This window comes from Perissodus microlepis, chromosome 13 (assembly GCF_051167445.1).
Source record: "Perissodus microlepis isolate ML-2025 ecotype Zambia chromosome 13, ASM5116744v1, whole genome shotgun sequence".
In the NCBI taxonomy this organism is placed as follows: Eukaryota; Metazoa; Chordata; class Actinopteri; order Cichliformes; family Cichlidae; genus Perissodus; species Perissodus microlepis.
This window is the reverse complement of record NC_140473.1, coordinates 23,625,083-23,638,577: the sequence shown is the minus strand read 5'-3', so window position 1 is coordinate 23,638,577 and position 13,495 is coordinate 23,625,083. Positions and strand designations below refer to the sequence as shown.

The 13,495-nt window shown below is 38.5% G+C and overlaps 1 protein-coding gene across 2 annotated transcripts; it reads left to right on the top strand.

Moving 5' to 3' along the window:
• Window positions 1-2,078: 2,078 nt before the first annotated feature.
• Window positions 2,079-12,700, top strand: LOC146375186 (monocarboxylate transporter 12-B-like). 2 transcript variants are annotated; one of them, XM_084949405.1, is made up of 10 exons: window positions 2,079-2,158; window positions 3,542-3,618; window positions 3,740-3,973; window positions 5,622-5,725; window positions 6,294-6,437; window positions 8,431-8,526; window positions 8,751-8,907; window positions 9,274-9,993; window positions 10,088-10,347; window positions 10,708-12,700. In XM_084949405.1, exons 3-10 carry the CDS (start codon window positions 3,825-3,827, stop codon window positions 10,893-10,895), a joined length of 1,818 nt encoding a protein of 605 aa, XP_084805531.1. In that variant the 5' UTR covers window positions 2,079-2,158; window positions 3,542-3,618; window positions 3,740-3,824; the 3' UTR covers window positions 10,896-12,700. The 2 variants fall into 2 exon arrangements, with proteins under 2 accessions (XP_084805531.1, XP_084805532.1); XM_084949406.1 differs by lacking the exon at window positions 6,294-6,437.
• Window positions 12,701-13,495: the final 795 nt, after the last annotated feature.

Genomic DNA, 13,495 nt, shown 5'->3' with positions numbered 1-13,495 from the left:
TCAGAGGTTGTTAATCTGGTCGAACATCCTGGTACGAGAAGACATCCAGCCTTTTAACTGTTTTCTGGAATGCTTGACTGGCGGGGCAGATATTGTGTATTTGATTGTACAGAGATTTTGTAAATATTAATATGATATATTCTACACCAGCAATCTGTCCATTGATAAAGTTGTTTTAACTGTTCAGAGCCAGGTTTCCCAAGCACGACTCACAATCCCAATGCAGACAGAAAATGCATCAAGACAAGACAGAGTTATTACCTTTGCCAATAATTCTTTTGGGGCTGTAATTTAAAACTGTTGGCTAATTGTGCTGTGACTGATTAGATTAACTAGATACTAAGTTTTGTGACATTAACATGTAATTGTGTTAAATTTGCCAATTGGAGATATATATATATATATATATATATATATATATATATATATATATATATATATATATATATATATATATATATATATATATATATATATATTACCACTTGTTTGTATACATTTCCCCATTGAATTCAAATCCATTTTACTTCGTTACCAAGGTTATTTCTTAATCTAAGTTCAACTTAACATTAGATGGTGATGAAAGATGTAGTTGTTGAATCAAAGCTTTTTTGGATGCTCTTTGGTGGCCTCAGTGGGGGGGGGTTGCCTGTTTTCTGTCTGCTGGATTTCAGTGCTGGTTGTTCACCTTGGCTCGCCTGCATTTGGGAAGTTTTGGGAATCCCAGTGCTGGTTGTCAGCGTCAGTTCTGCTGCTGCTTTTAACTCTGATTTGGGGGGAAAATGGTTTTAAAAAAGTCAGTTTAAAAAAAAATGGCTCCCTGCCTTGTGCAATGTGTATGTACTGAAGTGAAGAGATTTTTTTTTTTTTTCTAAAGAGAAATAAAACTAAAACTGGATGAGATTTTTTCTGGATATTTCTTTATTGACCTCGAATGAAAGGTACACTGCAATCTATACAGAATAAAGATGAAAAGCATGAAGTAGAAAAAAGCGCTAATAAACTATAGCTAGTTTAAATGTGAAAGCTACAATTAGAGTCCGTAACTATTTATTTATTTGTTATTTTTTTTATTTAAAACTATTTTTTTCAAGCTGACTGGATGGCACAGTAAAAGTATTATGGATATGATCTGATGGTTGCACTTTTCTGGTAGCGGGGTGAACAATTACCACTTTCTTTTATATTCTTAAAAATAACAAGTAAATACATAAAATGAGATGCTGAGCTTCTTTAGAATAAAATCTGCAAAAATACTGCACTTTGCCCGAGGGGGTGCTGCAGATTCATACAGGTTAATGAGTTTCTGAACATAAATTTCTGAACATATTTCTGAACATAAAACATATATAAATAGATACAGATCTGTATGCACTGGGACTGAATATTAAAGCGGGCGTCCAGTGTATCTCCACTAAAATATTTAGGCAGGCATTCATTGGTAAGTCAGGGCGAAAATTGGCAAAAAAAATCCACCTCTGGGAGAAAACATTTTAAAAGAAATTGCAAGACAGATTTGAAAAAAACAAATTTTGAACATTTTTAAATATGGCACTGCAAAAAAGTGAAAATAAAATAAAAAAATATATATATTTTTCATCATTATAAAAACCCAGCGGTATATTAGCTGGCAGATATTATTAATTGTTTGCCGACCACTACCGGCAAACAACTGTAATTTAAGTGCCAATAAATACAAATTTTACAAGTAAAAAGTCGGTGGAAGAAACGCCTTTCGGCCACGTTAAAAGAGTTGACTTTGCATACACAAAACACAGATCTGAGCAGAGTTGGGTAGCGAGAAAAAGACTCATTTACGTGTTGTTGTGACATTAAAAAAACGTTTAGGGTCGTTGTAAGTACTTATAACTAAATACACACAACAAATGCTTGGGAATCTGCTGGTTTCGTGTACCTGAAAAAACAATATTATTTTTACTGTTATCACTATTATTGCGTGCATAGCGTTTTGTGTAAGTCTAAAAAAACTCATCTTCAGTCCTCCAATGGCGGAAGCGTAGCTCCACTGCAGCGTGCTGATGCGTCGAAGGATCAGCCAATTAGCTTCCACTTCTTATCAATGGAAGTTCTCTGTGTTACTGATGAACACTTGAGTCATGGAGCGGTGACGGAGGGGAGCGGAGATTATCTGGAGGCTGTAAGCAAACACCCGTACTTCTCACTTGTTTTTGTGTTTTAGTCTTGTTCAGTACTGCTCTGCTGTTTCTGTTCCTGCTCGTTTTTCTTTCTAGTTCCATTCCTTGACCCTCTAACCCACATAGGCTATGTGTTGATGTTTACTCTGTTTTGACTTGTACTGCAAAAGGCTGCTGCGAAAAACAGCAGAAAAAAATGCATTTACCTGAAAAAACAAAGCATGCATTTAGATGACAGTCATAATACATGAATTGTACTAATTTACATTTCTTATGGATGCTTTTCCCTTTTTGTTTTCAAATGAATATAAAGCGAAATCAAATGTTCTGTGGCCACATTTTACAACAAATAACAGTCTTCAATGACTTAATGTAAACTTTTTAGTGTTTCAGAGCCAAAAGATTTGCATTTTACTGCAGGGTGGAATTTCTGTGTTTCATACGTTTGCTGGTAGCACAGGCATGCAGACTAACAACCTGTTATTTTGTCAAGATAACATTTTGAGCAACATATGACATAACAAAAGAAGCTGCACACAAACCTTTGGACAAACACATGAGTGGAGTTGCAAAAGCACAGATAGGCCAAGTGCAATACTTTACATTTTAGTCTCTTGTTAAGGTTTTAATTGTCTGGGTTTTTTTTCTGGTGTTTTATTTTGAAGGTTTGCTGTTCTACTGGCTATTCTGTTTTATTTGTCACCACACATAAAGCTAAGACCCAGGAGCTGATTTGTAAACACAAATTTAGCTAATGTGAAACCTGGAGCTTAAGAAATGGAAACATACACATTTTGCATATCAACACAATCTGACATCGCACAGACTTTGTACTCAGGAGCTGGTAGGTTAAAGACTGGCTAATGTTCTCAGCTGATCCTCGCCTGTGAATCGAGTTGGCTAATCATATATAGGGTTCACTATTTAAGCTGTTTGAACCTGCCCATATCTCCTGCACTGCTGCAAGCTGTTTTGCAACCCACTTCGACCCCATCCCTTGCTTTCATGCAATATTTAAATAAATAAATATCATATTGGTATCTTTCTACCTGCCTACAACAGAGCCATAACAACACATATAAATTACTTCAGGTAGAAATGACAGTCCCATACTAAAAATATGCAAAAGTTTTAACTTAAAGGATCTAAGTGAACTACATATGCACCGTTTGTGGCATTTTCATGGTCAGTGTTTCCAATAAATGTACTTTGTTTGAGTTTCTTGACCTACTTTTCAACCATGAAATCTGTGAAGTCGGTAACTAAAACAACTGACTCTAAACTCTAAAGGCCATTATGGTGTCCAAGAAAACTACATCATCTTTCTTTGTTTTTTGTTATTAAAATGTTCAGTAATTGCTTCTTTTTGACTGCTCCCATATTAGGAAGGGGTTGGCACAGACTTTTACGCTGCAGCCATCCTTCCTGACACAACCCTCCCAGGGATTTGTGTCTCCTACTGGTATGTGAATGTGTAATAAAAGTTTTATACTGTGTATTTATGTGACATAACAATAACAAATACATAAGAAATTGGGTTTAATGTTATACTTATTGATAATGTAATTTCTATAATTTCTCAGGAGGTGGCAGAAGGCACACCGACAAATGAGGGTGATTTAAGAGACATGTAACAGACAGGTTTGCTGACATCAGCTGGTTCTGTAAATGGCTGGAGGGATGGCAGTTACCAAGCAGGAGACACTTGAAGGAGGCAAAAGTGCATCTGGAGTCCGGACCGAGCCTGAAGGAGGCTGGGGTTGGATGATTGTTGCTGGTTGTTTTCTCGCTACCATCTGCACCCGAGCAGTAACCAGGTGAGGAGTGTGTATCTGTGTTTGTTTAAGGCTACTACCAGGTACCAGTCCTCACTTTGAAGCTAATTATGCTTAAAAACTACAAAATCGCTTATCCATAGATTTTGCTGTGGTTTTTCCCATTGTCACTACTGGGCACACTCTTTATATGCTTGTGATACAGCTTCTATTTAGTATTTCCCTGTATGATTTGATCTGTTATTAATTTAAGAGCACCAGGCCAACAGCAAATTATTTCCACTCGTTGGTGTACTTAAATCTTTATTCTCCACAAACTACTCAACATGACTTCACCTCCAGGTGTACAAAGCTCCAGCTTAGCCTTTTGTAGCAGGTGTAGGATTATTACTATGCAATATGCAGTTTTGACATGTAGCTGTACTTAGCAAGACTTTATGTTCTTAGATTTGATTATTAACACCTCAAAGTTATTACTTGGCAATAATCCATTCTGACTCACTTCCAAGTTTTAAGCATCTCAGCAGCCATATTTTTTTTTCCACTAAGACTTTGAAATCCTGCAGAGATGTTTCCACATTTACGTCACTGTACATTACTTTCACAGGTCTGCCACAATCTGGTGTTTGGCTTTAATTGAAGGCTATCTCTAGATTTACACTATAGAAACTGACTGGGTGAACAAACTGGGTGAAATGTGTAATTTTTTAAAAAAGTGACCTGGATAGTTTACAGCATGTGCTGGGAGGAATAAGTTTGGTGAAGTGTTGTGTTTTTCCATGTAATTTACGAACATGTTCTTTATAATACTCAGTATTTCCCAACCACCCCAGCTCACGCAGGACATAATGTCACTTGCCATATATCTCAATAGATAATATAATCTTTCAACCCTGTGAGGTCACCCCTATAGTATATATTTGATTTTGAAACCGTAGATTTTCCTGGGGGGAAAAATATGTTTTTTTGTTTTGTTTTTTAACACCTAACAGGATGTTAGAGAAAACGTCTTAGCTTGTAAAATTGAAGAACAAAGCCATTCATCCTCTAGTTTGTTTCTCTGCCTGAAATAAAAGCTAACATTGCTAAAGCTTTTGTAGTACTGGCAAACAAAGTACAAGAAATGAAAAAGTGTGTAATGATGAAAATAATAATGCATCGAATTCTGTTTTAATGTGAATTTTATCAAGGCGGTGAGTGATTTACAGCACCGTTCTTGTCTGAGGCTTCAAGAACAAGAAGTCCTGCCTGGTGTTAAGTAACAGACAGCAAGGGTGAATAAAAATACAGGTCATGGAGTGCAGAGCCCTCTAACTGTTTGATATAAATGCCTGTCATAAACTGATAAACATTATACTTGGTTGCCAAGTCTGACAGACTAGGAGTATTAAATAGTCTAATTAATATTGCATTTGGCCCAAATCATCACCCAAAAGTTAATATATACATGATATAGATAGTGGATGTAAGATCCCATCATATACTGACCTGAAGATACGGTGTTAGCCCAACTGACAGACTATGTTTTTATCTGTTCTTCGATATGAAGACTTTCTCTTTTCTTATTGACTTAATGTAATAAACCTCTTTGAAGTTGTTATTGAGGAAAGCTACTAATTCTATTATCATCAGTTTATTGCTTTATTTCACTCTTCCTTATTCATGTCACAAACAATCTCTCTGTATGCAGATGTGTCTCCATGTTCTTTGTTGAGTTTCAAATGCACTTTGAGAAGGATTACTCCAACACTGCCTGGATCCACAGCCTGATAGACTCCACCACTATGCTTTGTGGTAAGATGATCATTTGCACCAGTTATCAAAAGCACTTCAAAGGCTAACAGTGTATATTGGGCGATCGTGGCTCAAGAGTTGGGAGTTCGCCTTGTAATCGGAAGGTTGCCGGTTTGAGCCCCGGCTTGGACAGTCTCGGTCGTTGTGTCCTTGGGCAAGACACTTCACCCGTTGCCTACTGGTGGTGGTCAGAGGGCCTGGTGGCGCCAGTGTCCGGCAGCCTCGCCTCTGTCAGTGCGCCCCAGGGTGGCTGTGGCTACAATGTAGCTTGCCATCACCAGTGTGTGAATGTGTGTGTGAATGGGTGGATGACTGGTTGTGTAAAGTGCTTTGGGGTCCTTAGGGACTAGAAAAGCGCTATACAAATACAGGCCATTTTTTAAAATTTTTATATTCTTATCAAACCATACACTAGTTAGGAGGGTATAGTTTGGCCAGAAGGGGAAGAAACAAGTCTTGTTGCAATTAACAGGCGTCTACGCAAACTTGCTTTTCTTTTGAAAATGAGGCATTAATTGGAAAAAAAAATCTTATGAATAAAACAAATCTACTGAAACTGTCTCTGCAGCTCCTCTGGGCAGTTTTCTTGGGAACCGTCTGTCCTGCAGAGCTACAGTGATTCTCGGAGGCATGCTGTCATCTGCTGGTCTGATTATCAGCTCCTTTGCTAACAGCCTGGAGTATCTTTATATGTCTCTGGGTGTCCTCACAGGTACATGTTCATGATACTCGGCTGTTATCTGTTATCTGTTGTGTACTGCAGATAACAGCCGCATGGGGGACTGCAGCAGTCCTCCATGTGCACACGATCCTGTACACACATATCTAACATACACAGCATGATCTTAAATGTAAGCACAGAAGATTAAATGGTAACAGCCATGCGTCAACAGGGAACCTGCCTAGTTGTTGGAGATCTTGTCAAAATCATCTGGAAGGCTTCTGATTGTCATGGAGGGACAATGATGCCACCCACACTGCCAATGCATTAAAAGCATACCTGGATAGAAAAACACGCAGTGTAACATAAGTCATGGACAGAGCCCAAACCTCAACATTATTGAAGCATTGTGGGATCATCTTTATAGTGAATTAGGGCTGCCACGATTAGTCGACTAGTCACGATTACGTCGACTATCAAAATCGTCGACGACTGATTTAATAGTCGACGCGTCGTTTGAAGCTTTGTAAGATCACAAAAGACGCAGGAATAAGTAGTAGGATTTAAGAGTGTAATAACGGACTGAAACAGAAGATGGCAGCACTGCATGTACAAGGATGCCAGCTGCCCTTAAGCTGTTAGTTTTAATATTAGTCTTATTATTCTTTCTGTGTCACAAAATAAACGTTTAACATATTTTCAGGCGAGAATGTAACTGTGTAAACCTCAAATATCTGCTCAGTTTATCAAGACACCACATATTTTCAAAAGCGCTCCGACGTTTTCGGAGACGTCTGTTACCCACTAGCTCGATAGCTAGCCGGGGGCAAGGCTCACTAGAGCCCGTGAGAGCACCGGACTCCCGGCAAATCGTTTTCAAACCCACCGCCGTCTTTCGCTACTCAGGTTAAACATATATAAGTCACTTAGATAACTTAAAAATGTTATTGTTTGGCCTTGTTTTAGTATTTTATTTGTTCCTGAGTAAATCGGTTTGGCTGAGATTAAAGTTATAGTTTACACAGCTGAATAAACGTCAAGCAGACAACTGATTATCAGAAGTGTGAGATGCTCGAGAATATACTCCGGTGTGCTGTTATATTTTAGATAGCAAGGAGTTTGTTAAACTTCACCGAAACAATCTGCAAATTTCATTAAAATTTAATAAACACTATCATCTTGTCTTTACTTGTAGTTAGCACATACCTTAAACACTTAAAGCTGTAAGCTAATGATAGTTATATAAGAGCAGATGCATGCTGGTGCAATAAGCTGTACGTTTTACGTCCAATGGATGCATGATCTGATTAGTCGACAAATCGCAAAAATAATCGGTGACTAGTCGACTATCAAAATAATCGTTTGTGGCAGCCCTATAGTGAATGAAACAAAAGGTGGCCAAAGAAGAACTTCAAAAGTCCTTCAAGAAGCCTGGAGAACTATTCTTGAAGATTACTTAAAAGAAATGACAAGAAAACTTGCCTAAGAGAGTTCAGAATGTGTTGTACATATTCTGCTACTTATATATTGCATTTCCACACATGTCTGTACATTTGATGTGTGGCTCAAGACTTTGACACAGTACTGTACAAACATCTATATACAAAGACACAAGCTACTTTTGACTGGTCGCTACAGCGGGTAGCTACACATGTTTGATTTGGCACATTTTTACTACAGATGCCCTTCAAAGGGTTTGTGGGTTAAACCATTTAACAGAAAGATACCACCGACAGAACCTCAGGGAGCCTCGACCTATATTGTGACCACTTGAAGAGAAAGGGAAACAGTTTTTTTTTCACTTGTTAAAAAGGAGAAAAAAACAGAAGCATTTTTACAGGGGAAAATATAATGATATGAGCCGTGAACGTTAATGATGATCTTACTGTGAAGTTTAAATATTGTTATACCAAGTTGCTTTGGGGAAAATATTTGCTAAGTAAATAGCAGATTGTAGAATGGCACATATGAGAGCTTCTGAGGAGATTTGGCAACATATGGCAGGTCTCCCAAACTACAAAAACCCTTTATTCATTCTCTGCAGGTCTTGGCTTTGCTCTCAGCTACACACCAGCCATAGCGATGGTTGGGAAGTACTTCAATGAGAGGAAAGCTCTGGCCTATGGCATCGCTCTGTCTGGTAGTGACATCTTTACTTGTCTTCATTTTTCTTTCTTTTCACTGATACTTTATTTTTCTCACCTCACCTGTTCATTCTTCCTTTCACCGTTTCCACCTGTATGTATTTACTGTGTTCCTCTGTGCTTTTTTCAGTCTGCTTTTAAGTTCCTCATCCCATATTCCCCCTTCACTCTTTTCGTGTTTTATTTCATTCCATCAAATCCAATGTTACCTCATCTTTAGGCAGTGGCATTGGGACCTTCCTCCTGGCTCCTGCAGTTCAGCTCCTTATAGAGTATTATTCCTGGAGAGGAGCGCTGCTCATTCTTGGAGCATTTGTGTCCAACTTGTGTGTCTGTGGTGCCCTGATGAGGCCGCTGGAACCAAGAGGAAGTCAAAGGTAAGTTCTTGGGTATTTTGGTGTATTTTACTTGGATATGAAAGAAATATGTTGCAAAAGTAAAACTACTGACAGGTAAAATGGATAACATTATTCATCTCATTACAATGAAATGTTCTTCTGGTAAATGTTACCCAAATGGCAGCTCCTAGCATGACTTAGTATAGCAGTGTAGCAATCTGCAAAAACTGCTCAAAGAGCCACAGTTGTTTACCCCCAAATTCCAAATATCGCAATTCGATTAACTACCTACAGGATACACTAGGAAAAAAAACCTGATCCATCTTGCCACAGATTTAAAAGATCACCTAATCCTTAAAAAATTGAAATCTAATTATTTTCTTATCTTTCTCACTCCATCTGAAGGATATGGGAGAGCAAGCTGACAAAATTTGGGAAAAACTGCATGAAGACAGTGCTGGATTTTAAAGTCCCTGAACAAATATCTGCTGATTGTATCCAAGTGGACCACAAGCAGCTGGATGTAAAGAACTTAAAGGGTCCTCAGGGGCTCCTCATACCGAACGGAACATTGAAAAACTTTGGACTTGAAAAGGGCAAACTAGGTAACATAGCATTTCTTCCAACCCTGGAGCCATCTGATCGGAAGTTAATAGATCTGAAGATAGGGAAATGCTTTTTATTTAGCAACTCACTAACAGACACAATGCTAGGCAACATTGAATTCTCAGATCTTAAGCTACCCAACACGACCGAGGACTTGAAATTGGTGGAAAGCATTAGCTTGAGCAAAAACTTGGCAGACATGGATGGAAAGATAGAAGACTCAAAATTTAATGAAGCCAGGCAAAGTGACAATAATCCTTTAGTAAACCCTTCATCCAGAGGTCAGTGCTTTTGTTTCGAGTCCAGGGAGGAGTTTGGCTTCCTTTTGATACCCAGCTTCCTGATTTTGTCCATGTCATTCCTGTTTATGGCGTATGGTTGCAGCCCTCCAATAGTTTACCTGGTTCCTTATGCCCTCAGTTTGGGGGTGCAGCCTCAGCATGCTGCTTTACTCATGTCTGTATTTGGAGTCTGTGGAATTGTTGGCAATATCACCTTTGGATGGATCACAGATAGGGGGTAAGTATTAACCTGGAGTGTATTTTTGTTAGTTAATAATTAGTTTGTTGTATTAAATTCAAAGTTCAGTGGTGATGGATTTCCTTCGTTCTAGGTGTGTTAGGAGGTTTCGCATGCTGAGCTACACGGTGGCGATGGCCATGGAAGGCCTCTGCTGTATGTTCATGCCTTTCCTTAGCTCCTTCTCCCTTCTCGTGCCTTTTTCCATACTCTATGGGTACTTTGATGGTGCATATGTAGCACTAATACCAGTGGTGACTTCTGACACTGTGGGCTCCACCTATCTCACCTCAGCTTTGGGTGTGGTTTACTTCCTTCATGCCATCCCCTACCTGCTCAGCCCTCCCATTGGAGGTAAGGATTCACGAATATACTACAGCAGAGTTAAGAGTCAAACTTTGTTTGTTCATCCTATTTATTCCCCTATGCATGTTCTAGCCTCTATACCAACCTTTTTAGGTCTTTTTTGCCTTCTAGAATCTGCTGTTTGCAAAGAACGAGCAGCTCTCTCCACTTGTTTCTGTTTCATAAGGCATAAGGCACCACCTAATTTTCATTCTACATGCTTTTACATCCATATTTTCAGAAATAACTGTGCAGAAGTTTGAGCATAAACTCTGTAAAACAATGCCATTTTGGAGGAAAATAAGTCCTACTTTAAAATATGGATTTAAAAAAAAATGTGTTTATCTTTTTTCTTTCCTATTTCTCCAGGTTGGTTAGTTGATCGGACGGGAAACTATGCAGCAACTTTCTTCCTCAGTGGGGCTTCCTTTATCTTCAGCTCTGCAATCCTAGCAGCAGCCATGTTAGTCAGACACTGCCAGAGGTCCAAGTTGAACTCAGCTGCACATTTAAACCCCAGTCACACGGCCGCTGCAGCTCTGCAGAGCATCCTATGACATGTCAACCTTGATTCTTATTCACTGTCTGCACAGATGATGGTGCTGCTGGTCTGTGGGTGTACTAAGATAATAATGATGTGCGACTGGGCTAAAGATCAAGAAGCAAGTGGCCAGGAAGGAAAAAACATAGAATTTTAGTTATTTCACAGTGACATTTTCATGTTTTTTTTTTGTTGTTGTTTTTTTTTTTTTTAATGACTGGATAAATATTTTCTATAGTAATTAACAGTATAGTCTACTAACTGTCTGAAGTAATTTTGTTTTTTAAAAGATGATACTTGAGAAGTGCCTTCCAACATAATTTAAAAATGAAAGTTCCTCATGTCTCTTTATTTCAGTTTTTATATTGAAGACCCACTGAATGTGAAAATGTAAGCTAATCCTAAGTGTTGGTTGTTTTTTTTTTTTTTTGTGATTCTACAACTTCACCTCCAAAAAATGTTGGCACGCTGTGAAAAATGTGAATAAAACAGGATTGCATTGATTTGCAACCCACATTTCATTCACAATAGAAAATAGAAAACATATCAAATGTTTAAAGTGACACATTTTACTGTTTCATGAAAAATAGCTCCTTATATTCAATTTGAAGACACAAAAAAATTGTGAAGACTTTAAATACTTGATGTCATATCTTTTAGTTCTGAGAATCTGGAAAAATGTCTGTGCTCAAAGCACAAGGCCACAAACCAGTATTGGATGCCTGTTGTCTTTAGGCACTTAGACAGCACTGCGTTGCAAACAGGCATGATTCTGGCATAGAAATCACTACACGGGGTCAGGAAAACTTACAGAAATCATTGTCTGTGAGCACAGTTCACTTTGGCATCCACAAATGCAGGTTAAATATCATGAAAAGTGGAGTCCAGAAAAACTGCTGTTATCTCTGGGTCAAAACTCATTTAAAATTCACTTAAGCAAAGGGAAGCCTGTTCTGTGGTCAGATTCATCAAAATTTGAAATGTATGTTTTTTGGAAACCATGAATGCTGCCTCCTCTGAACAGAAGAAGACTGGGACCAGCCGGCTAGCTGCCAGCACTCAATTCAAAAACCAGTCCAGTGTCTATATTGGCCATTTGCAATATAGAAAGGCACCATCAAGCTTGAAAGGTATGTGCAGATTTTAGAGCATATTGTCCTATCCAGATGTTTTTTTTTCAGGGAAACGCAGGTGCTGTTATTTCACCTCATCTTTAGGCAGTATTTTCTGCATATATCAGCAAGACAATGTTAAACTGCATACTCCAGTTATTAGAACAGCATAGCTTCTCAGTAGAAAAGTCAGGGTGCTGAATTTCCCTACTTCAATTCAGCCCTTTTACCGACTAAAAAGATTTGGAGCATAAAGAAATGAAAAAGACTTTATTTAAAAATCACAACAACAGTCACCAAGGCGCTTTATATTGTAAGGGAAAGACCTTAGAATACTACATTCAGAGAAAAATGCATCAATCATATGATCCCCTATGAGCAAGCACTTTGGCGACAGTGGGAATGAAAAACTCGCTTTTAACAGGAAGAAACCTCTGGCAGAACCAGGCTCAGGGAGGGGCGGCAGTCTGCTGCGACGGTTGGGGTGACAACATTGCTCTCCTAGAAGTCGAGCAACAGCTCAATTCACAGATATTTTTTGATTAATGTTAAAACACGAGGGGAAGCTACACAGTGGTAAGCACAGCCCAGTCTCAACTTACTTGAGACACATTGCTGCCATCAAAATTAACATATATTTTTAAATGATGCATCATATTTATATGTAAAAATTTTTTTGAAATGTTCTGTTGTGAATAAAAAAACAGGTTCACTGCATTCTGTTTCTATTTGCAATTTACGCAGCATCCAAACTTTTCTTGGAAAATTACATCAAGGTTAAGGGGGTTGTTTTTAGCCACCAGGGGGCAGTAGGCCCATGTGTGCACTGTTCACCCTCTGTCGCTAAATCATTTAATGCATTTCAAAAAGTTCATTCAAAACAGATGTTCTTGCAGAGACTGGTTATTGATGTGGGGAAGTGTAAATTCAGCTTGAGGAAACCAAAACAACAAAGCAAAATAAATGAAAGTTTACAACCGAAATTCCCTTGTCACCAACTATTATGAAGTCTATGCTGTTTTAGAATGAATCTAAACTAGGACCGTATTTGTGCTGAATGTGCATTGTTTGATCCCTTTATTGGAAAAATAAAGAATATAGAATAGCTGTCTTTACAAAAGTGGAAGTCAAATTTAATGTTAGTACAAACTGTAAAAATGGTGACAATTTAAACAGGTTTAAATTTGGACCTTTATGTGTAATAAATAATTCTGTGTGAAAGCAAAATGTCCAGTTAGGGCTTTTGTGAATCATCTGAACGCTGGACATACACTGAATTTGTTTATGATTTGTGGTGTGTTATCTATGGATATATAAATGTGCATCGTGTGAGTTGGTGCCTGTGCATTCAGGTGTGTGTGTGTGTGTGTTTGTTGGTAGGGGTGGGTGGGGTGGTGTGGGGTGGGGGATGTTCACTAAAGAGAACATCCCGTTCTGGGTGTATCCGCCCACACACGGGGAGCCCTGCATTGTTCCCCTGCTGAAACCACCATTTGTGTGCGTG

What these genes read in the sequence shown, in the direction of transcription:
- LOC146375186 (XM_084949405.1), top strand. Translation starts at nt 3,825, where the DNA reads ATGGCTGGAGGGATGGCAGTTACCAAGCAGGAGACACTTGAAGGAGGC. An exon ending in GTCTCTGGGTGTCCTCACAG is followed by an intron (nt 6,438 to 8,430) that starts GTACATGTTCAT and finishes CATTCTCTGCAG; the next exon opens with GTCTTGGCTTTGCTCTCAGC. An exon ending in CTATGGCATCGCTCTGTCTG is followed by an intron (nt 8,527 to 8,750) that starts GTAGTGACATCT and finishes CCTCATCTTTAG; the next exon opens with GCAGTGGCATTGGGACCTTC.